Source organism: Myripristis murdjan, chromosome 19, assembly GCF_902150065.1.
Source record: "Myripristis murdjan chromosome 19, fMyrMur1.1, whole genome shotgun sequence".
NCBI classification, from domain to species: Eukaryota; Metazoa; Chordata; class Actinopteri; order Holocentriformes; family Holocentridae; genus Myripristis; species Myripristis murdjan.
In genome coordinates, this window is record NC_043998.1 from 1,271,190 (window position 1) to 1,296,587 (window position 25,398).

Sequence of the window (25,398 nt, forward strand, 5' to 3'; positions counted from 1 at the left end):
TGATGTAGCCCACATGCCCCCAAGATGGTGCTGCAATTCATTCACTTTTACCTGCATCTTAAGTTCAGACATAATCAATTGCAAGAAATTTTCCTTGCATAATCCTCGCAAGAAATTTCAACAACATAACATGCAGCTAGAAGTGATTGGTCAAAGACAGCTTCAAATACTGTAACTTCCTCCTTGAGTAAAATGATTTTACCCTAGAAATAGTTTTATTTTATTTTGAGAACACATTTTAATATCTTGGAAACAGAAAAACATCAAAATCACCATTCATTCATTCACCATTCATTCTGCTGGCAAAAGCCAACAGAATGAATACGAAGTGGACCACATGTCCACATAGTAATATGCTAAAATTCAATGTCAAAATGAAGGTGATATGCAGAACAAACCAAATTTTTTATAGACCAAAGGCTGTTTATTGGGTTTGTTGGCCTTTTTTGATCCATGTTGCACTCATAGATGTTCAGAATGGGTTTTAACAACAAAATCAAACTTAAATGGCTATTGTACATTTATCAATTATTTACTAAACAAGGGAACCATTACATCAGATCTTGTTTCCCACCAGCCACCTCTTGCTGCATAGGGTGTGGTTTTCAATGGATATAATTCATACTCAGGAAGCAAATTCAGGAAACACAAGCAATTAGCAAAACACATTCACCAAATACTTCTTATTGAAAGAAAAAAAAACAATCTACCATATCACAATTGTAACAATATACTTTATAGGTTTATTTTTTTCTGTTTAACCAATTAAAAAATGAAGCAGGAAGCAAGAAAAATAAATTTATCACAACAGCAACAATTACATAGAGATATAACCACCATTATTTCTGTCCTCAATTCTTCAAGCACTTCCCCACATTCTAAATCCTACAAACCTAATGGAAATGCCCCCTATGCACATGCACCATTCACAAGCGACATTCAAATTATCATATTAATCATGGAAATTCATACCTACCCTTCCCCCTCCCTCCACCTTGATTCACTGTAGCTGGGACACACCCATATATCTAGAGCACAGACTGACAGACGCAAAGAAGGAAAATGAGAGCATTTAAGTGTAACTGTTGTTGTTATACTCAGAAACTATAGCAATATCTTGAGGTAAAGTAAAAATACAATCTTGATTTAAATTTAGGAAACACAAACCTTCAACATTTTGATAGCCTCTCAAAGTGCATTTTTTAAATGATTGAACTGAAAGTTAGTCATATGTCAAAGTTTGATGGACAAAACTACATAAGACTCAACCTTCAAGTTTGATATCTTGATACCTTTACAATGCTTCTTAGAAAAAGTGGAATAACTGAAATAAGAAATAAGTAGGAGCCACAGAAGAACCAGATTAGAATTTCAAATGATACTTAAATTGATGCTCAATTTAAAAGTGGTAAGGACTGCAGGGCTGTTTGTATAGTGAGTGACCTTCATCAGTAGGAAGGAGTAAAATAGGGCACAGATTGAGGACGAAATGTAAACACCTTCTAATTGACACCAGGACATCATAGGAGATTCAAGCAAATATGTAATCTTGTGAATATGAGCAACGCCATAACAAAATTTCAAATTATTCAAGGCTACTCCACCATCAGATTTGCACCTCTGAAATGAAGGTCTGTAGTGTAGAAGGAGGTTCCCTGCTGCTTAGGTAAACATCAACTTGACATTGACTGTTACATGTGAGGACCTTGTTAGAGTGAGCAGACCTATTGCTATTAGAGTAGTAATCCACTACCAGCAGATAATTTTTTTCTGTGCAACAATAGAAACATTTATCATTTCACAGAGTCACACCGAAAAACATTAGAATCTAATGGATCTCAAGAATCCAGAAGGATATTGCTTCACATTTTAATATTTGACCCATTAGCACTGCTTGATGGAGTCTAGCCATGATAGCTAGTAAGTATGCTAGTGAGCTAATTTCCCTGCCAGATTCAGAGTTGCAGTTGTTCCTGGGACTGAAAATGAATATGATAATTCTTATATGTATGTAAATTCCTAGTTAATGTTAAAGAAATCCTGGTTTTGTAGGCTATATACACTCCTGATAAAAATTTTAAGACCAGTTGAGAAATTGCAAGAATTTACATTTTGCACTGTTGGATCTTAAGAAGATTCTAAGTAGAGCTTCAAAATGCAAAAAGAAGAAATAGGTATGAGACAAAAAAATTTTTGAGTAAGCAATTTATTGCAAACAACCATTAAACTGAAAGAGGCTGTTCATCAGCTGATCAAAAGTTTAAGACCACAGCCTTTAAAAGCCCAAATCTTGGCAAAAATGTGGATTAAGTGTCATTTTCTGTCAGGTATCCACACTGTCATGACCTCCTGATGGCAAAGGCAAAAAAGCTTTCTCTCCTTGAACGCGATCGGATTGTTGAGCTGCATAAGCAAGGCCTCTCGCAGTGTGCCATTGCTGCTAAGGTTGGATGCAGTAAGACAGTCATTTTAAACTTCTAAAAAGATCCTGAGGGTTATGGAACAAAAAAGTCAAGTGGTAGACCCAAAACAATTTCACCGGCCCTGAGCTGGAGGATCCAATTGGCTGTCCATCAAGACACGGGACGATCCTCGGCCCAAATTAAGCTTGTCACTGGTGCCAACTGCAGTCCTATAACCATCGGACGGCATCTGCGAGAGAAGGGTTTTAAGAACAAAAAACATCTTCAAAGGTCTCGTCTCCTTCAACGGCACAAAATTGCCCGTTTGGAGTTTGTACGAGAGCACCAAACATGGGACATTGAAAGGTGAAAGAAAGTTTTATTCTCTGATGAGAAAAAATTGAACCTTGACGGTCCTGATGGCTTCCAACGTTACTGGCATGACAAGGAGGTCCCACCTGAGATGTTTTCTACACGGCACAGTGGAGGGGGTGCCATCATGATCTGGGGGGCTTTTTCCTTCAATGGAACAATGGAGCCTCAGGTTGTGCAGAGGCGTCAAATGGCAGCTGGCTATGTGGAGATGTTGAAGGGGGCATCCCTCATGACTGAAGGCCATCATCTTTGTGGTCATGACTGGGTTTTTCAACAGGAAACGCTGCAGTTCACAATGCGCCCCTGACAAAGGACTTCTTCCAGAGAAATAACATCACTCTTTTGAACCATCCTGTGTGTTCCCCTGATCTAAATCCAATTGAGAACATTTGGGTGAAAACGTACAGATAATCCAAGGCAACTCTTCTTATGCATAAAAAGCCTTTAATAGAAGTGGCTTACATGATAAAAGGCTCCAACATGTTTCGGCCAGAGCATGGCTTTCATCAGGGAGAGTACTACTCTCCCTGATGAACGGGGAAATATTTTCCCCGTAAGTCCAATGAGCACCTTCTTTAGTCATGGTATGAACCTTTTTTACATGAAATGTTGATGCGCTGTAGCCTTCTCCTAGTCTCCCTTTTTTCATGAGAACATTTGGGGTTGGATGGCAAGGTAAGTTTACAAAAATGGACACCAGTTCCAGACAGTGGATGCCCTCCGTAAAGCCATCTTCACCACTTGGTGTTAAGCCTGAGCTCGAATGAACAGAACCCACAATGCAGATGCGGTAAGAAATAACAGAGTTCTTTAATTAACAAAAAAACAATCCAAAACAGAACACGGAGTAATCCAGGAGTGGCTGGGCGCAGCAGGCAGGACACAGAGGGGCAGGCAGGACACAGGCAGGCAAGGCATGGTCTGAAGGCAGAGCAAAAATCCAACGGTCAAAAGACTGGTCAACAAAGAGTAGAGCAAGATCAAAAATAGAAGCCGGGACGTTACCACGCAGGGTACAGGATGAACTGGTGGTGAATGGAGGTCTGGACCGGAGTTATAAAGGCTGTAGAGTGGTGGAGTTAATGATGGGATGGAAACCAGGTGCGTGAGTGGGAACAGGTGAGGATAAATAAATGAGCCTGCCATGCCCAGCCTACGGGGAGAAACTGACACAAACACAGGGGGAGGGGAAACAGGAAAATAAAAAAAAACACACACAGGGAGATGCGACTCCTAACACTTGGAGCAACATTCCCACTAGCCTCCTGGAAGCACTAGCATCAAGCATGCCGAAACAAATTTTTGAGGTGATTAACAAGAAAGCTTTTTTGCCTTTGCCATCAGGAGGTCATGACAGTGTGGATACCTGACAGAAAATGACACTGAATCCACATTTTTGCAAAGATTTGGGTTTTTAAAGGTTGTGCTCTTAAACTTTTGATCAGCTGGTGAGCAGCCTATTTCAGTTTAATGGTTGTTTGCAAAAAATTGCTTACTCAAATTTTTTTTGTCTCACTCCCATTTCTTCTTTTTGCATTTTGAAGCTCTACTTAGAACCCTCTTAAGATCCAACAGTGCAAAACGTAAATTCTTACAATTTCTCAACTGGTCTTAAAATTTTGATCAGGAGTGTATGTCAATCTTCCAGGGCAAGTTTCTCACCTTGAGTATTCAAAATGGCCATGGTGTGATAAGGTCAATTGCTGTAAACATTAGAAATGTGTCTAAAAGTTATGTGACCATTTTGGTGTCTCTTGTCCATCAATGATGGCATAATTCTTTTTTTCTATCTTTTTTTATTAATATTGAATTGCTGTTGCTATGTTTCTCAGGGAGGTTTCTTCTTCGTTGGTGTGGGAGACAATCGAGGAGCCGCAAGTGGACTTCGAGGAATTTGTAGAATTGTTCTCAAAAACAGCTGTGAAGGAGAAGAAGAAGCCGCTGTCCGACACGATTGCCAAGTCTAAGGCCAAACAGGTCAGTGTATGTGAGTATGAGTTATATATGTACATATAACTTACTATATGTATCTTTTATTATGAAGCCTTTTATGATCTATTATAGTCCTTCAATATGTAAAGTACTTTGCAACTACATTTACAAAATGTATTGATATACATTTTTACTTACTTGCTTCCTAATACATGAGTGAAAATTAAAACCTCCAGTTGGTGATCTTCATAAGGCCTACAACCACCAATACAAACATTTGATTATAAAACAAACATTGATTTAAATCAATGCATGGACAAAGTAAAATGGAAGTTTAAAAAAAGTTATAAAAAAAAAAAAGTAATTCAGTGCTTAAAAAAAAAACAAACAAAAAAACAAGTTAAGTAAGAAATACTAAAACTCTTTCTACCACAAAGGTCTAGGGTTCTCCTTACCACTTATATCCATATAACAACTGCAACAGTTTATTTAGCTCAGAAAAATGCATAAAAAGGAGTCTTTGAAACCAGTAAAAGATGAGTTATGCAATATCACAATATTACGATATCCAAAGTCCCAGACAATATGTCATCTCATATATACTGATACATCAATATATCCTCCAGCCCTGCTGCTAAGGTGACGAAGGTACTGATTAGGACTTTGTTGATTTCCTCATCCATGCTTTTTATCAGTGGCACTCTGTCAGTCTTGTTTAATCACTATATGTGGCCTACTGTGTCATACTGCCACAGCTACATATTAACTTAGATTTGCTAGTTTTTCAGGGAGCAGCTGGCTGATATGTCCTTGTGTACTGTGAATACAAATCTTACTCTAATATGTTTTTAGGTTGTGAAGCTCCTAAACAACAAACGTTCTCAGGCAGTAGGAATCCTCATGTCTTCCCTGCACCTTGATATGAAAGACATTCAGCATGGTGAGTTAACAAGAAAGAAAAATGATTGCTGCTGCACAACAACAGGATGAGGCTGATCAAATTGAGACGTTGTGGTATAAGTAGAAGATGATCAGAAGAAGATTAATCAGAAGACAGCAAGAGGAGAAAGGGGATTTGTATATAATACTAGAATAAGCCATAATGTCTTCAGAATTGGAGTATTTGGAGATTAAGCAACAGCAGCACACTCACTGTTGATCCCACTTGACAGCCTACATGGCAACTTTTGCTGTAGTTGCTTCTCAGCAAAAATCTCAGTGACAAGTCATTAATATCACTTAATTAATGTCACTAATTTCTACGCCAGAGGTGTTAGGTATTAGAAAACTGAATGTGTGTTTTCAGGGATGGTGTGTGTGTGTGTGTGTGTGTGTGTGTGTGTGTGTGTGTGTGTGTGTGTGTGGTGTTTTTATAAATGGTTTGAGAGACCAGTTTTTAACATTAAATAAAAAGATTGCTGATATAATTGCACATGATGTTACCTGTCATAATCAATGTTATAGAACCTGTTATAAACTCTCTCTCCCTTGCCAGCCATCCTCAACCTTGACAATACAGTAGTGGACTTGGAGACCCTGCAGGCACTCTACGAAAATGTAAGAAAAACACACACTCAGTCAGTTTATATTGTCTATACTGTTCTCACATGCATGAAACTTCTAGGTTAAAGTCATTCCTCCAAAAAGTTCCTCCAATGAACAGGCCACGTGTTGTACTTGGCAGGATTTTTAATGGAGAAAAGGTAAAACTGAAATAAAACAAATTACACATTTAAGTATTACAGGCAGGTAATATTCCAGGTAAATATCACAGGCATTTGGCTATAAACTGTCTTAATATCACTGCCTCTTTAGCAGGTAAATTTAGCTATACACAGGTAAGTACAAAATGAGTCAAATAAATATACAATAAATGAGGTAATCTGTGTCTAATATTAACATATTTTCACTTCTCAGGGGCTTAAAGAGCATATTGCAGGTTGGAGACCCCAGTGAATCAATGTGTAGGAAAATGATGTAGGAACTGAATTTTCACTGGAATACGCATATATATACTACAGTGACCTCTGGAGTTGTTTTTGTGAGAGAATTTTACTTCCGCATCTGAAAAAGCTAAACCGGAAGTGACGTAGGAAGAGGGAGTGCAGTCAGTTTGAACAATAGGAAAATAATGGGTCTTAAGGCCAGTTAAGACCCACTGAAGAGTTTGTGAATGTGTATTCATATCAATATGACGGACCACCGCCGTATAATTACGAGCCTGTTAGGCGTCAAAGAGACCAGGAACAGACCAGGGTCAGAAGAAATAACGGTCAGAGAGAGATGCAGTTGTGGTGCGAGGAGAACCAGTGGAGGACTGGGCAGATGACCAGGGTTAGCTTGTAGATACGTGTATATATACTCATACATCTATGGACATTAGCAAGCGTTATCTAACACTGTGTTCACATCACAACATTGTAAAGTTTGCTATCACGTATCAGGCTATAACTAGTAATGATCGTCTAATACCAGCAGGAGTATTGAGTATTGATGATCCTGCTGGCCCAACTGATGGCCCATCAGGTGGGCCGGCCGCAGCCACCCGGCTTAAAGTAGCAGCCAGCTGACATGCCGCTCTGGCTGTCAGTTGGATGCTTTCTGAAGGAGGAAATTACCTCCGAAACTGTCAAGGAAAATAAACATCCCTTAAGCTATGTCTGATTAAAAGAAACAAAAACGTCTTTTAGTTAAAAGGAAGACATGATGAATGTATTTGAACTATATTGATTTATGATGACATCGGACTATGCCTGTTGTTGTATTTCAACGTGATGAAGTGCATTCTGGGGGCAATGGTGCTTGGGTGCGTTTGGGCTTTAGGTAATGTGAGTGCAGGCCAGCCGGGTACTGGCCCTGTGTGAGCAGACACACGGAGCGCTCAGCTCTGCCCGCGGTGAAACAGAGGAGAGAAACTCAACGCAATCATAAATGACAGCAAAACACAGTAGGGCCTGTTTATTTATGTTATTTACCTAATTTATGTGAACTTGTTTCATTTCAGCTCAGTGTGAGCGTCTACTGTGTTTTGCTGTCATTTATGGTCGCACTGAGTTTCTCTCCTCAAACAGTGGAGCCGATGTCCTGACAGGTTGGAGTTTGTGCAACCAGCACAAACACAAACACACGATGATGATAAATAAATGCTATGTAAAACTACTGAAAACAGACCAATTCACTATACCACAACCACTCAGACTTGCTACCACCTACTACTGTGCAATAAGCTGGGGCAGAGCTGAGGAGACCGACTCCCTCTTGTTACGTCATATGACATGATGTTGAAAAAATAAAGCGTTTTTAGGCGCTTTGCTCAAAACGGCCACTTTTTCCTCTGAATATGTGCCCTTATATCTTGTAAAACATATTAAATCCTGCATCAACCTTTCACATGGTCATTTTCACACAAGGTTAAGTATAAATTTTGTAAAAATTTTAACCTGCAATATGCTCTTTAAATTACAATGTACTTACTGGCAATTCCACAGTAAAAGGAACAGAAAAAGGATGGATATTGACTACACCAACATGTGCCAACATATGCTTCCAGCAACAAAAATGGCTGTCCTACAGGAAGTTCCCATTTAACAGGAAGATAACAAAATAAAACCTCCAACTTCAAAATAAAATCTTACAAACTTAGCTGCCTTTTATTCTGTTACATTACACTCCCCGCCTGGCGTCCATAGGACGACACATACACCTTTACCTAAACGACCTCTGAATTCAACAGTAGAACCAATTCAGAGATGGGTCTCAGGTAGGTTTTAGAGGGCAAGTGGGATGTCACCTTTACATCCACTTTACTGACTAGTCCATCATTGCTTTGAGTATTGATGATCCGGTTTGAATGAGTAATATGCCCTCCTACTGGTAGGAGACTTCTTCAGGGTACTACTAGCAGGTAAGTCTTGCTTCTTTTGGATACGTTTTATCTCTTCTGTGTACACCTCATGTTGCACAGCTTTGATAATGATGTGTTCCTCCTTTGTCAACTCAGCACTTGTCACGCCTTTCCTGCAAAAATGCCAGCCAACACATACTGAATCACATAATGGTTTGTGGAAACTTTGTGCAACATGTAACAACTGTGCTGCAGCTCTTGTCAGTAGACCCCATGAGGAAAAATGTTCAAAGCGTTTAGTGTCCAGCTGTTTTCTTGAGACTGTGGTCGAGAAAGTTGCGACCTCAGGACGGAGCTCTACATCTGAACTTGAATCAATCAGTACAAAGGACGTGTTGTCTGATGATGATCATTTGCTTAATGTCAGCAATTATGGCAACAGGTTCCTTCCAGATCCTCAGAAGGACTCTGAGCAGACTACTGTTGAGGTTGGGCAAGCAAGCAAGACCTCATTCAGTGACACTCCCTTGAAGCGAACACTAGAGTCAAACACAACCCAGATTTTCCCGGGCTTCTGCGGGTGTTACATCCCAGAAAAGGGAAGGTACCATCTTTCCTTTCCCTCTTCTAGCGATAGTGCCAGTTCAGCATGGTGATTGTGTAGGATACCTTGCATGAACTCCATGAAATCCTCTTTCACGCTGGGTTTCCTCTGAAAGTTACGTAGCAGTGACATAAGTCGTTGGTATCCATAGTGTCTGTTGTTAGGGAGCTGCTTCCATGGGTTTCAAAATGGCAAGGGTACCACCCAGCTGCCGCTTTCATCCCTAACAAACCCCTTTTCCATCAGCTGCAGAAAGGACAGGTCATCAATGGAAGGTGCAAGCTGATTGTCCCTTTCAGACCCTTGGAAAACTGTTCCACCAACGTGGTCATCTTGCTGCACTGGAGAACATGACCAAGGTAGAGTACTGTTCTGCTTGGAACTCTGACTGATGTCCTCCTCAACCTTGACATGGTTATCGCAAGGCTGCAGATAGCTCGGATGGCCATATTCCATGAAGCATGTTTTAAGTGTTCACTTTCTTTGTGCTCCACTCCACTCACCAACAATGACTCACCCAAGGTCATGCTTCTGGGCAAAAGGGGCATGTGCAGGCCATTACACTGCTGACGCACCTTATGGACCTGGAGAATGTTCCGTCCTAATAGGAGCAAAATGTCTGCAGAAGCATCCAGAGGAGGTATTTGGTTTGCTATAGCTCTCATGTGGCTATGGTGGTACACTGCCTCAGGAGTTGGAATTTCCTCTCGGCAGTTAGGCACATTACTGCACTCTATCAGAGTTGGAAGCAGAATGCTTATTTCTCCTGTGAGTGGCTCAACAATGTAACCATGAGCTCTTCTTCCAGTCACATTGACAACTCCAGCACAAGTGGTTAGGATGTATGGTACTGATGGCAGGGCCGGCCCGTGGCATAGGCAGTATAGGCAAATGCTAAGGGCGCCATCTGCTGGAGGGGCGCCGCTAGCGGCCAGAGGGGCGCCGGCTGTGTGTGCGTTTTATTATAAACGGGTGCTGTCCATCCTTAAATGTCATTGGCTGAACCGCGTTCCATGCCGTTGTAAAATCAGTGTAACCCACCGGTAGACCGCAACACAAAATATCCCTGCGTCAGTGTAAACGGACATAGCGTTGCCTAGCAACCAACTACTATGCGCTCCACTTCCTCATTTGGTTACATTTGTTACAAGACATTTGTTAACAAAATGTCAGACTTTGTAGTGAATTTTGATTTGCTGGGTGGCCTGAGCCTGGAGGTGTGGTTGGAAGAGGTGCTTGGTGTCTGTTAAAAGACACTGAATTCACCACCAGCAACAATGTTGTGGTAAAGAAACTCCGCCGAGAAGGATGTGACAAATCTTCCCACCACCAAGCCATAACCAAGGCAGACTGCCAGAAGATGAAGCACTTTCAGGCACGAACTGCAAAAACACACCTGTCGCGAAATGCACTCCACCGTCCCTGCAAAGAGAAGTCCAAACATAATTGAACACTATTTTGACAATTGCACTATTAATGGAAATATCCAATTCAACATTAACGAGCCCAAATAGCCTGATGTGACATGATGATGGCGCTAGATGAAAAAGCAATCCTAGCGTCTGTGTTGCTAGGCAACCGTTCTGTCCACTCTATCTTGCTTGGTGGAAGAATGAATAGTTATCAGTTTTTCTTCTGTGTTTATTTTATGGGCTATACGTAGGGTAACCGTTTTATAAAAGCAATAAGCCCCTTGAAGCCGTGAGTTACAGTGATTTTACAACTCCGCTGGGCGTCGTGCCTTAGGTAAGAACGCCCCTCAGCCGTTGTAAAATCACTGTAACCCACGGCTTTTCAGGGTTTCAGGGTCCATGTTAGGCATGGAGGGGCGCAAGGGAGCATGGGAGTACTTTCGCCTAGGGCGCCAACATAGGTAGGGCCGGCACTGACTGATGGTCCTTGTATGTTGAATGCATCAAAGAGCTCTGTCTTACATAATGAGACATTACTTAGATTGTCTAAGATCACGTACATCCTTTTGGTCTGTTCACAACGACCTCGCAGATATACACTGACCAAGCATATCTTTGAACATGACTTTACACTGAAGCCTTTGCCACAAACCTGTGAGCACATTGTAGTACCAACTGAGATCGATTGATCTTCAGGTGCACTCTTTGGCTCCCCGCCATGGTCTTTAGGAGGGCTCAGTACCTTTGACTCCCTTAAAGCTGGACCTGGATGAAGTGCAGCTCTATGCCTGTCACTGTCGCACTCTGAACATTTTATCAAAATGTCACATTTTTAGGCCTGGTGGGAGACTGAAGCACAGCACTGGAAACATATGCCCTTGTCCTTAAGGAATTTCTTGGTGTTGTCAAGCAGCATTGCTCGGAAGCTCTTGCATTTCTTGAGCGCATGAAGTTTCTTTTGTATCGGAGATAGCGTGTTCAGGTCTTCCATTTGTTTGCTCACACCACTAGTAGTCTCCTTATGCACGTTAGTTTTGTGTACTGAAACTGGATTAATGTAGCTCAAGTTTCCCATCCTTTCCCATTTTAGAGTGGGCACTGTGGAACTGGACACGTTGAAACTTGGATCATTCCTTGCCTTGGCCTCCCTGCTAATAAACTGAGAGAAGACTGAGAATGGTGGGAAAGGTACATTATGGTCTTCCTTATATTTTGACCCAAACGTCATCCATCTTTCCTGCAAGTGGAAAGGCAACTTTTCCACAATGGGACTGATTCCTCTTGCCGTATCCAAGTATGATAATCCCTGCAGATAACCATCTTCCTTTGTAGCTTCAAGTTCGAACAACAAATCAGCGAGCTCTCGAAGCCTGTGGTTACCCCTGTGGTTATGACTTCTAGAGCACCATAGCAGTCCTCCAGTCTGGTTCAAATCAGATTAAGGCCCATCGATGGGTGCTTGATATTAGCAAATTTCATCCTGCAAGCTAGCTGACTTGAATCTGGACCTAACCATTTTATGAGCAGGTCAATCTGTTCATGAGCAGAAAGATCTACTAAATCACAATATTCAGTGAACAGTAAATACAAGCACAACTGATCAGTGCTGAAGAAACAGCCATATCACCCCATATCACCACATGGAATCCAACCTGGGTGCCTAAAGGCCAGCCATGACTCACTGTCAAGCCAAGCAGTTCAGTCTATTAATAGCCTCAGGGAAAAAATGTATCTGGCATGCTGGCTGGATGCTGGCTGGATGCTCCAAATGCTAACTGTTAGCCTCCTGCCATTGAGCTGTACTTCCCTCCAGCTAACTAGACTTTACTGGCATTGAATAGAAACATGATTAAATTTGATTATATTTGGGCATTCTAGAGAACACAGTTAACATATAACAGTGCAACATCCACAGTCCACAACATATCCAATTTACGCTCACAACATGCATGCCAAGATATTGCACATTCCCTTAATTCTGTGTAATCACTGTGTAAATGTCCGCTGTCTCAACTAACCTCCTCTGTCAACTCCAGGGTTACATTTGTAGCAGTGTTATAGTTTATCTTTCATGGTATGCTTTTCCCAGAGGGCACAACAGGATGAGATGGAGAAGATTGAGAAGCACATCAAGTCCTCTAAAGACAAGGAGAACCCTAAACCTTTGGACAAACCTGAACAGTGAGTCGATTTTATTCCTCTGTGTCTGAACAGGAATGTTTTCTGAATGTTGTGTCATTATGTGCAGTTTATAAAGCTATTTTTGGGCCAATCCTGCTCTAACTGTGGCTGGACACAATGGAAAGAGGCAGCAGAGTTGGTAGAAAGATAGAAGAGGATGAGTTAGTTCTAGAACAGGATTTATACTAGCTCTGTTCTGTGATTTTAGTTTCCGTAGCTAGCCAGTTGTTGTCCTGGCTCCACTAATGCCCTGGCATGGACAATGAAAAATGCCATTGACCAAATTCTCCCTGTCTGTACTTTAGTGATTGGTTTGAATATAGTTAAGTACTCACCAAAGTGAAGACTGTTTTGGAATTGTGAAGTGCTTTTCTCCACACTATGCTCTTCATTCCCAGAGTTTTGTATAAAAAGCTGCTCATCACCACATGTGATGTTGGGACTTTCAGAATCAACATGGTCTATTCATGCATGCATCATATTTGGCACTTTATACGTAAGGCTCCACTAGCTTTGCCAGTGAACATAATCTTTGTGGAGGAAATGTTAGACAGTATTTCAGGATCTTTTTCCTTAAAAACAGAGCAAATCAAGGCCATGGTGCATGGTGGCAACAGGAAAAAATTGTATTTGCTCTGTTATTAGCTGAAAGAAATGTAGCACATGTGCATATTATATATCAACTCTGAGATTACTAACACCACATTGTGTTAAAATGTGCTTTTTAAACAAAAATTTGGAGAATGGACACAATACTCAGTGTCGAAGTCTTCCATAATTCCAAAAAAGTGGAGAGTATTTTGGTGAGTTACTTAACTAAATTAAAGCCAGTCACTGGCATCCTCCATTGGCCCAATGTAGTGGGGCTAGGCTAACAAGAACTTAGGCACGGAAACTAAAGTCTTGGAACAGAGCTAGATTTCTGTTAGACAGTGTTCCTCCTGTATGGCATCCTGTGGCAACGGCGGCACATATACATGCAGCAGCTGGTGGCTCCCTCAATTTTAGCATAAAAAGGAGCGATTCTCTCGTTTTTATTACTGAGAATCGTATTACTTATGAGTGTATTACTTATGACAGTAATACACTCGTCAACATCAGAAGAGGAAGTGCAATGATTGGATTAAGTGCAGCGGACCTTGAGACGATCTCTGCTCTCGGCATCTCAAGATCCGACAGCCAAATCATTCGGACCAGTCGTCATCGCAAGCGGTGCAGTCGACCCAGGAAGAGAGGGAAACAAGCCGGGATAAGACTTAAGCTAAGAAGGCTTGGACCCAAGGCTGTGCCACTACCCAGCCTACTCCTGGCAAATGTCCGGTCGCAGGACAATAAAATGGATGAGATAAGACTCAGGCTGACTCAGCAAAGAGAAACCAGAAACTGCAGTGCTCTCATCTTTACAGAGACGTGTCTCCATAACAATATACCGGATGAGGCTTTAGTACTGGACGGGCGGAGCCTGTTCTGGGTTGACAGAACACAAGACTCTGGTAAGACAAGAGAGCGCGGACTCTGTGTGTACATCAGTGATGCTTGGTGCAGTCAGAGTGGATGGAAAATGTTTACCTGACGTTGAGTTTTTACTGCTGAGATGTCGGCTGTATTACCTGCCTAGAGAATTCACCAGTGTGTTTGTTGCAGCTGTTTACATTCCACCAGATGCAAATTCAAAAAATGCACTCCAGGAATTGTATGAGGTCATCAGCAGTCACATGACAAAACAGCCAGATGCTGTTATTATTGTTGCTGGAGATTTTAATCAAACGGACCTCAGAACTGTTTTGCCTAGATTCCTCCAGCACGTCCACATCTCCACCAGAGGAAACAACACACTGGACCATGTCTACACCAATGTTCCTGGCAGCTACAGCGCCCTCCCTTGTCCTCATTTTGGCCAGTCAGACCACATCTCCTTGCTTCTCCTGCCTACCTACATCCAGCTGACAAAAAGGGTCAAACCAACTGTAAAAACAGTTAAAGTGTGGACAGATGAAGCTACAGCAGCTCTACAGGACTGCTTTGAATGCACAGACTGGCAGATGTTCAAAGATGCTGCTACCCAGGAGTACCATATCGACCTTGAAGAATAGACATCATCAGTGACATCATACATCAGCAAATGTGCTGATGATGTGGTAAAAATAAGGTCAGTTAGATCATTCCCTAATGAGAAAGCCTGGATGAATGGAGAGGTGAGAGCTCTATCTAGAGCCAAAAAAACTGCCTTTTAGTCAGGTGACAAAGAAGCCTACAACACTGCCAGAGCAAAACTGAAAGCTGGCTTTCGGGAGGCAAAGCAAAGGCATCAGCAGAGACTGGAGAGAGACCTCAACACTAACATCAGCAAAGACCTGTGGCAGGCGGTCAAAAGTGTTACAGGTAGGGCCCTATAAAATCCGTTTTATTTTTTCCCAAATTCCGTTTTTTCCGTTTTAATTTTGGGAATTCCGTTTTTTACCTTTTACTCTTATTTTACTACCAAAAAAGAGTGTGTTTTTAATGTTAATGACTAAAATGTTAATGACAAAAATGCACACAAATGAAATAGAAATCACCTTAAATTAATTGAGGTAACAAATAAACAACACTTTATTTATTTATGTATTTATTTAATAATTACATTGTTATAGCAATAATAGGTGAAAATCAATCAATCAATCAATCTTTATTTATATAGCGTCAAATCACAACAGAAGTTATCTCATGACGCTTTACAGGTAGAGCAGGTAAAGACCACACTCTACAGATCATAGTAGAAAAAAAACCAAGAAACCCAACAGATTCCCTCCTGAGCATGCTCTTGGCGACAGTGGCAAGGTAAAACTCCCCTTTAACGGGAAGAACCGTCAGGTAGAACCAGACTCAGGGTGGGCGGTCATCTACCTCTACCGGTTGGGTGGGGAGGGGAGAGAGAGAGACAAAGAGACAGAGACAGGGAGATAAGGGCAAACTGGGACAGCAGACAACAACAGAAACAGCAGGGTATCCTGAACAGGTAATCTAGATGGAAGTGACACGCAGCATCCAGCCTTCTCGTCTGCAGCTGGATGACCTTCCAGGATGAGCAGGGTAGTATAACCTAGACAAGACACAAAAAGCACAACGAAGGCAAAGGGGCAGAGGACTCTGGAACAATAGCATGCACTGAGTAAAAAAAAAAAAAAGGGGGGTGGGGGGGGGGGTGGAGGAGGACAGGAAGAAGAAGAAAGGAAGAGGGAAGAGGAAGATTAGAAAAGAGGAAAATGCTCAGAGCATGATATGAAGTCCCCTGACAGTCTAGGCCAGGGGTCACCAATCATGTGCCATGGAGGGCCGAGAGGCTGCAGGTTTTCATTCCAACCAAGACCTCCACCAGGTGATTTCACTGATTAGCTCCTCCTTTCTGATACAAGGTGAGGTGATCAGGGAAGTCACCTGGTGGAGGTCTTGGTTGGAATGAAAACCTGCAGCCTCTCGGCCCTCCATGGCACATGATTGGTGACCCCTGGTCTAGGCCTACAGCAGCATAACTAAGGGCTGGTCCAGGGCAACCTGGGCTGGCCCTAACTATAAGCTTTGTCAAAAAGGAAAGTTTTATGTCTGTTCTTAAAGGTAGAGAGTGAATCTGCCCTCCGGACTGAGATAGGAAGTTTGTTCCACAAACGTGGAGCCTGGAATTGGAAGGATCTGCCTCCTGATCTAGTTTTAGAGATTTTTGGAACCACCAATAAACTTGCATTTTGGGAGCGCAGTGCTCTGGCAGGGTGATAAGGAACTTTGAGCTCTTTCAGATAAGATGGTGCCTGCCCATTAAGAGCTTTATAGGTGAGGAGAAGAGTTTTAAATTCTATTCTAGATTCTACAGGAAGCCAATGTAAAGAAGCCAATATTGGAACACATGCAGCAGCGTTCTGGACCAGCTGGAGAGTCTTTAACGACTTGCTGGTACAGCCTGATAATAAGGAGTTACAGTAGTCTAACCTAGAGGTAACAAAGGCGTGGATTAATTTTTCTGCATCACTCTGAGACAAGATATGCCAGACTTTTGAGATGTTACGCAAGTGAAAAAAGGTTGTTTTAGAGATCTGTTTAATATGGGAGGTAAAGGACAAATCCGCATCGAAAATGACTCCAAGGTTCCTTACCATGGAGCTGGGGACGAAAGTAATGCCATCCAGAGTAGCTATGTCATTAGAAACTGATTCCCTAAGGCAGTGATTCCCAAACTTTCTCTGCTGGGCCCCCCTTTGTTACATAAGAAAATTTTTGCGTCCCCCCCCCCCCATATTTAACAACATGTTATTTTTTTTTTTAATTACTTATCAAACACCTAATGATTCAACTACCATGAATGAGCAGTAGTATGCATGTGCTAACATAGATTGAAAAATAATCCGAAGTGATACCTCTTCTCTGAACAGACAAGCTAAGCCAGTGTGCTGCTGTTAGCCAGTGAAAATAGAGCGGAGTGGCAACTCTTCGCTTTGTTACACAATCCATGTCAGTGCACGGCCGTATCCTGGAAAGTTTCTTTGCCTTTTGGACTCGTACGGTGCCGGTGCAGTTGTTGTAATGTTTTTTTCTTGGTGGCGCAGGTGCAGGTGAAATGACTGGAAGGGGTTGTGCCACCCAGATTTGCTTCCCTCCATGTAATTTTCCCCAGTCATACATTCATATTCCACACAAAAACAGCATTAAATTCAAATAATGTCAAATTCCGCGATATTCCGCGTTAAAAATAGATTCCGTTTTATTTGGCTAATTCTGCGATTCCGTCCGCGATTCCGTGATCGCGGAAATTATAGGGCCCTATACAGGCTACAAAAGCAGGAGCGCTCCAATCATGTGTGAGGCCACGTTACCAGACGAGCTAAACACATTTTATGCTCGCTTTGACCTCCTCAGCAGAGAGTCAGCTGTAAAGTCTACTCCGCCTCCAGAGGAGCGGCCACTGTCAGTATCCACAGTGGATGTGAGGAAAGTCCTGCTGAAAGTGAATATGAGTAAAGCTGCTGGGCCTGATAACATCTCTGGCGTGTACTAAAAACATGTGCCAACCAGCTAGTAGATGTCATGACATTTTTAACATATCGCTGTCACAGGAGAGTGTTCCCACCTGCTTCAAGACAGCCACCATCATCCCTGTGCCTAAAAAGTCTGCAGTGTCTGATGTAAATGACTACCACCCCCATCCTGATGAAGTGCTTTGAGAAACTGGTTCTCCAGCACATAAAGAACAACATCCCTGCCAGTCTGGACGCTCAGCAGTTTGCATTCAGAACCAACAGATCCACAGAGGATGCCATCTCCACTGCTCTCCACTCAGTCTTCACTCACCTGGAGAAAAGCAGCACCTACATCAGAATGCTGTTTGTTGATTTCAGCTCAGCTTTCAACACAATCTCCCCCATGAAGCTGATTGGAAAACTGAACACTCTGGGCATCAGTACCACTCTCTGCAACTGGATACTGGACTTCCTCACAAACAGACCCCAGTCAGTTCGGATTGGCAGTCTCTCCTCCTCCACTCTAGTGCTCAACACCGGAGCCTCCCAGGGCAGTGTGCTCAGCCCCCTCCTGTTCACGCTGTACACCCATGACTGCAACCCCGACATGGAGAGAACTCTATTGTGAAGTTCGCGGATGACACCACCATCATCGGCCGGATTTCCAACAATGATGAGTTTTCATATCGGGAGGAAATCAACCATCTTGCAAAATGGTGCACAGAAAATAACTTACTGCTCAACGTCAGCAAAACCAAAGAGCTGATAGTTGATTTTACAAAAAAGGAGGCAAAGACACACAACCCTGTTTACATCAATGGAGCTGAGGTGGAGCAAGTGAGCAGTTTTAAGTTCCTGGGAATCAACATAACAGAGAACCTGTCATGGACTTCACATATCTCTGCCCTGGTTAGAAAAGCTCAGAAATGGCTGTATTTCTTAAGGAAACTTAAGAAAGCAAAATTCCCACACCAAGTTCTTGTCAACTTCTACAAAAGAGCGATTGAAAGCATCCTGACTGGAAACATCACAAACTGGCATGGGATGTGCACGGCCCAGGACAGGAAGACTCTGCAGCGAGTGATTAAAACTGCCCAAAACATCAGTGGTACCCATCTACCAAGCATCAGTGATATCGGGGAGGTGAGGTGCCTGCGCAGAGCCAAAAAGATCCTAAAAGACAACACCCACCCCAGCCACAGCCTGTTCACCCTGCTGCCATCAGGCAACAGATACAGAAGTATTCGCTGCCGTACCACCAGACTACAGAGCAGCTTCTTCCCTCAGGCTGTGAGACTACTAAATGCACCATCTGCACTCCTCCATGTTGAATAATTTTATTTTTTTTTATACATTCAATTAATCAATCAAGAGGGAACCACATTTTAATTTCATTATACAACCTGTTGTATAATGACCAATAAACTTCCTTGTATCCTTGTACCCTTGTATTGTAGGTTTCTCTACCAGCTATCCCAGATCCCCAGCTTCTCTGGCAGAGTGTTCTGCATCCTCTTCCAGTCCAGCTTTTCGGAGTGCATCTCATCAATACTGAGGAAAGTAGAAACACTGCAGAAAGTATGCAAGGTGAGTCCATCCCATCCATAGTGAGAAATCTGGGGGAGAGAACATGCAAAGTGTGCTTTGACAGTCAATGAAGAATTTAAGAGTCACTGTGTAATTTTTACAAGCTGACTCTCAGTCAGTATGTGACAGTTAGGAGTTGTCACTGCTAGCAAAGATGGTGGCTTTTATGCCTACTACCTGAAACAACTACATCATTGCACCGATCCTAAATCCTGGCCGCAAATACAAATCAGCCAATCACAGCTTAGTCAGTATGGTCCTTGGAGAAGTGCTACTTATTTCCCCATGACATTGAAGTGTTTTCAGTTGTATATGATGTTTTTTTTTTTTTTTTTTTTTTTTTTAAATCCATGGTCAAACATTGTGCCTGGGGTCCATGCAGCAGAAATACTGTACATACATACATATATATATATATATCTATATATATACATATATATATATATATATATATATATATAGATATAGATATAGATATAGATATAGATATATATATATATATACTACTCACATAAATTTAGGGATATTCGGCTTTCGGGTGAAATTTCAGGATGAACCTAAAATGCATTATAACCTTTACAGGTGAACTTAATGTGACCTTCTGTAAACTTTTGAATGCACATGTCCAACTGTTCAATGTTTCAGTACTTTTTGCACAAGTTGCTGTTCTCTAACAAGGAGTTTAACGGCAAAATTCACATCAGGTGTTTGATGCTCCAGCTCATCAAGGTCGTATCATTAGGGAACGGCTGCTGGAGACTGGGGTACCTCAAATGGAGTGGCCTGCACTTTCTCAGACCTGAATCCCATAGAAAACCTATGGGATCAGCTGAGTCACCGTGTAGAGGCTCGGAGCTCTGTACCCCAGAACCTCAATGTCCTGAGGGCCGCCCTTCAAGAAGAGTGGGATGCCATGCCTCAGCAGACAATAAGTCGACTTGTGAACAGCATGAGACGTCGAAATTGATGCTCAAGGGCACATGACAAGTTATTGACACTGACATTTTTTGTTGTGGTATACCCACCACTGTTGTTGGCTTTTGTTTCAAGAAATTGTTTGAGATGAGGAAATCACCAGTGTATGCTTCTACTGAAGTGCCCTACTTTCATGATATAATATCACTGTAGCGTGAACATTTTACATTTTCCATAAATTTCACCCAAAAGCCAAATATCCCTAACTTTTTGTGAGTAGTGTATATATATATATATATATATATATGTGTGTGTGTGTGTGTGTGTGTGTGTGTGTGTGTGTGTGTGTATAAACCAAAACAGGAGCAAGCCACATGCCACTCCTGGTTATAGCTGTATGTCCAACCACACAGCCAAATGAATATTAATTAAGATTAACAAGCACACCTGTGTTTGGTTGAAAGTAAGGTATCATGTTGGATTCATTGTTGGAGCAAAGGCAGAAAGAAAGACAGTTTAAAGAAATTTTAGATTAAAGTTCTCCGTCTCAAGATGGATTTCCATCAGTTGGAAAAAGAGGGGGAAAAAAGAAAGACCAAAAAAAAAAAAAAAAAAGTTGCACGTGCATTTTGTTGTGGTACAGTTTTGACTATCCAATGAAATCATGTTAGACATTAAACTGACGCTGTTGTAAACCAGTAAAGCCAGCCAGAGCCTTGGTAATAGCCAATCAGAAACAGGGGAGGGCGGGTTCACCCCTGCCCCTCAGGGAAGGATCTGGGGTCCGTTTTACAAAGCAGGTTTAGTGAAAACTCTGAGTCTGTTAACCCTGAAATGAGGGAAACTCTGAGTTTTCCGTTGCACAAAGGAAGGTAACTCAAAGCAGAGAAAGAGGGGTAACTCTATCCTGTTTGACAGAGGGAGGTAACTTAAGCTCTCGGTCAGTTTATCGAGGTTTCATGTATCCGCCCTCTTTCAGCCACACACCGTATTTAACTTCCTCATTCATTCAGTCAGCGGGCGAGATTTGGCGTGGCGTATTAGTTTTGCTGTCTGTTATTTTAAAAATAATAATAATAATTAAAAAACAGTGAGTAGGCCTTTATTAGAAGTCCATTAGTAGTTAGTTGGCGACATTTTTTCACAAACATGGCATGTCTTTTCGACAACGATCCCGGGGATGAAGGTGCAGTGTTACTGCGCAGAGAATTAAATATTCGTCGGGAGATAAAACCGCGCATAGAGGTTTATGCCGAGGTCTTACCTGTTTGAACAATCTTTTTATATTTCATCTTAAGCTGCTGCCAAGTGCGCTTCTTCCCCGTGGCATTGCACCTAAATGAAATAAATTAATAGGCAACCATTCAAGCAGTTTTCCCCTGTAATATTATTGTGATTGCAACGGACTACATTTAAACTTACGCATTGACCTGAGCAGCAGTGTTCTCCCACGCCGTCTCCCTCTCCTTTGCTGCTGCAGCGGTGTTGCAGTTTGAAAAAAAAAACAAAAAACGTTTGTTTGAAAACTACGGAAGCCCTAAAGGGCCATACATAAATATATTTTATTTCCTCCGTTTTCTCGTGATAACGAGATAATTCCTCCGTTTTCTCGTGATAACGAGATAATTTTCCTCTGTTTTCCCGTGATAACGAGATAAATTTCCTCCGTTTTCTCGTGATAACGAGATATTTTTCTTCCGTTTTCTCGTGATAACGAGATAATTTTCCTCCGTTTTCTCGTGATAACGAGATAATTAAATCGAGATCTCGAGAAAACAAAGCGATTGTCTTATTAAATTATTGCAGGAAACATCAGTCAGTGTAGCAATGTCAGAGGAGCAGGAGAATATTGATCACTGCATCACTTATCTGTTCAATCAAGGCCTGACACAGGCTGAAATAGCTTTATGCTTTATGTCAGGGGTCACCAATCATGTGCCATGGAGGGCCGAGAGGCTGCAGGTTTTCATTCCAACCAAGACCTCCACCAGGTGATTTCACTGATCACCTGGAGCTAATCAGTGAAATCACCTGGTGGAGGTCTTGGTTGGAATGAAAACCTGCAGCCTCTCGGCCCTCCATGGCACATGATTGGTGACCCCTGCTTTATGTGTCCAAGGAGACGTCAGTCAGCATGACATGTCACGTATGATGGAAATCTCAGGCCTATCACGTTTCATTCATTCATTCAAAATGGAGGGAAAATATCTCGTTATCACGAGAAAACGGAGGAAAATTATCTCGTTATCACGAGAAAACGGAGGAAATTTATCTCGTTATCACGGGAAAACGGAGGAAATAAAATATATGTTTGTATGGCCCTTTAGGGCTTCCGTACTTTCAAACTCGCTGTATGAATGCATTAAGATTTCCAACTCAACTGGGGTGAAAAATGCAGCCCGACGCTTCCCCGTTGCCATGGTGACTCCTGAAATCGAGGCTCCATTGACGCTGTCTTTTTGTAGCTGTGGTGCATGCGCTTAGCTCCAGGTGAAACTACTCAAACTAACTCAAATCAGCTGTTCTGGAACCAAAAACTCTGAATTTCCTATCTCAGTGTAGATCAACTCAGAGTTCGGGATAAGACTCGGATTTTGTTGAACCTGCTTGCATGAGTCGAATTAACAGAGATGTAACGTGGATTTTTTACCAACTCAAAATGGATAGCTGATGGATAACGTCATCTGAGAGCAGCCTCTTTGGTAAGTGTCTATTCTCTGTTGAGGTTCGGGTTTACTTTATACTTTGTTCGAATAAGGACAGTGCATATTTGTCGTCATGTAATGAAAGTTGAATGTTAATCTCCGTGCTACTACAGCCTTTGTCGCCGACTTTTGCAATTGGTCATTTATCTTTAACACGAAGAAGATTCCAGTAAATTTCCCCATGCCAACATGGACGCATTGATAGTGAAGGAAGACTCCGACGTTTCAAAAATAGATCAAACTGTGAAAAACAAATGGAGATGCGATGGGAAGTGATCGCACAGCTGAAAAGGGGCCATTCTTAAAGCGTGGTGTAGCACATTACGGGGGAATATGAACTGGCCTGAAAAAAAAATGAGACAAATTTTTTTTTTTTTTTTGCTTTAATCCCTGCATGACAGAGCAGCTTTTTTGAAGGTTGTAGTGTAAAATATAGAGGTCAAATTCCTACAGCCCTGGCATTGTTAGATTCAGTTGACACTGAAATTTTACATAGCTATATATTGTGTAATTTAGTTTAAAACTGCAAGAACAACACATTGAGTAGCCTATCACTGGATCTCACCGTCTCTGTGGCTGAACACATACACTTTGTCTGACTTAACAAAAGTAACTAAGGGGGACGGGACTTAGGATTGATCAGTTGTCAGGCAGGAGTGAGGTGGGAAACCAATGCAGAAACCCAAAGAGAAAAAGTGAGAAACTTGCTATATGATTGAACATGTTTCTGTTAGCAATATCTAAGCACAATATGAAACCGATGTTTCCTGATTGTGTCCTGATGATGCTGTTATATGCTATTTGGGATGCTGTTATACTGTATATCAACACAGCTGTGATACAGTCCTAGGCCAAAGATAATCATTCCGATGCTCATGAATATATTACACTTAGTGTTGTGTAATTTTCTGTTAAAATATGTGTCCTGCATCATTGCTTGACACAAAACAGATAAAAGTATTAGTGATCGATTGAATGGAAAGTGCATGATCACAAACGATGGTGGTCTTTGACTCTGGCACAATACTACAGATGTGTGTGTTGGAAATATGCCAGTGTCACACAGTCTGTCATCCAGTCTGTTATCCAGGCCACCTATCCAGAGGAATAAGAAAAAATACTCTAACAACAAAATGGACTCAGAAACGTGCACGGTACATTGTCTATAGCTACTTTATTTTTTATCAGTGTTCATTCGTCTGCTCTCTGTTTATTATGTATGTTTATCTGTGCCCTCATTTCTCTGTTCATTTTCTCCATCTCTCCTGCAGACTCTGCAGGCTGGTGAGGGGGTAATGCAGGTTCTGGGTTTGGTTCTGGCCTTCGGTAACTTCATGAACGGTGGTAACCGGAGCAGAGGCCAGGCAGATGGCTTCAACTTGGACATCCTGCCCAAGCTCAAAGACGTTAAGAGCAGTGTGAGTATAGAAGGATAGAGGCTTTTGAATGAAATATCTCAACAGAACAGAGGAAAAAATAATCTACTGAAATGTACTTAAACAGTGGTCTTTAAGTTTTGGTACTTGAGACTTTGAGGTCTGCTGGTTTTCATTCTAGTCATTTATCCAGGGATTATTTTTCACCTGGGCTCTATTCCTTGTACATTACTCAATTAATCAATTAATCCTAGCTGGTTCAAATTATCTGGCTAATCTTCATCCTGTTAAATTGGCTCCTTGAATGCAGGTAGCATTGAAGAAGTGGGGTAGGTGCGATTGCGTTTCAAATTTACAGCTCTGGCCATACTTAAGCACAGCAGCAAGTGCTTTAAAAGGAGAATAAATGCCATGTGCCTAAATGAGAGACCACGAAAATAAAATAGCTTTTTAAAACAAAAATGCTCTGGCTTTAGTCATGTTATTACATTGGGAAAAATTTTAACATAATGCATGGTGCTTAAAGTCGAACTACATTATGCACCATTTATGCGTAGGCCTACTGACTTAAAATGGCTAACTGACAATAAGTAAGCTGTTTCACCCAGTTTTCATTGCAACAAAAATAGTTCAGTCTCTTTTCACCAAAACGACACCAAAAGAAAAAAAAACACCCACAACGAAAATCACTCTCTTCATGGAGCTCTTCCTGTGACGCTCCAACCAGGTATTGTGGGAGAGAGAGAGGAGACAGCCAGCTCGCTGCTTCGCTCACGGATGGGAGATTCAACTTCCTCGTCGGGCTTGGACTTGGCGTGTTGTCCGGAGTGCTCACTCTGTTGCTCTCAAGGATCTCCTCTCGCGACGTCACTTCCCAGCGACCTTTATGCGCCGGTCTTGCTGAGTGGCGCGAAGAGATTCTTGTGGTGCGCCTTCCCGTACACTAGGGGCAGTAGTGCGCTTCAAGGTGGTCGCCACCACCACAGTATCATGCAGAATAATTATTGCCGTTTGATACACCTTTGTAGCCGGTAATTACAGAAATGGGGAACACGAGGCTGCTGATTGTTACAGACT

At 41.9% G+C, this 25,398-nt stretch overlaps 1 protein-coding gene across 3 annotated transcripts in view; it reads left to right on the plus strand.

Annotated features, from left to right (window-relative positions):
• Positions 1 to 25,398, plus strand: part of fmn2b (formin 2b) — an 89,447-nt gene that overhangs the window by 44,785 nt on the left and 19,264 nt on the right. For all 3 annotated transcript variants that reach the window (XM_030078469.1, XM_030078470.1, XM_030078471.1), the window contains exons 9-14: positions 4,610 to 4,754; positions 5,562 to 5,649; positions 6,205 to 6,266; positions 12,659 to 12,750; positions 19,196 to 19,325; positions 24,217 to 24,363. In XM_030078469.1, the coding sequence (XP_029934329.1) occupies positions 4,610 to 4,754; positions 5,562 to 5,649; positions 6,205 to 6,266; positions 12,659 to 12,750; positions 19,196 to 19,325; positions 24,217 to 24,363 (664 nt within the window). The remainder of the gene's footprint in view (positions 1 to 4,609; positions 4,755 to 5,561; positions 5,650 to 6,204; positions 6,267 to 12,658; positions 12,751 to 19,195; positions 19,326 to 24,216; positions 24,364 to 25,398) is intronic.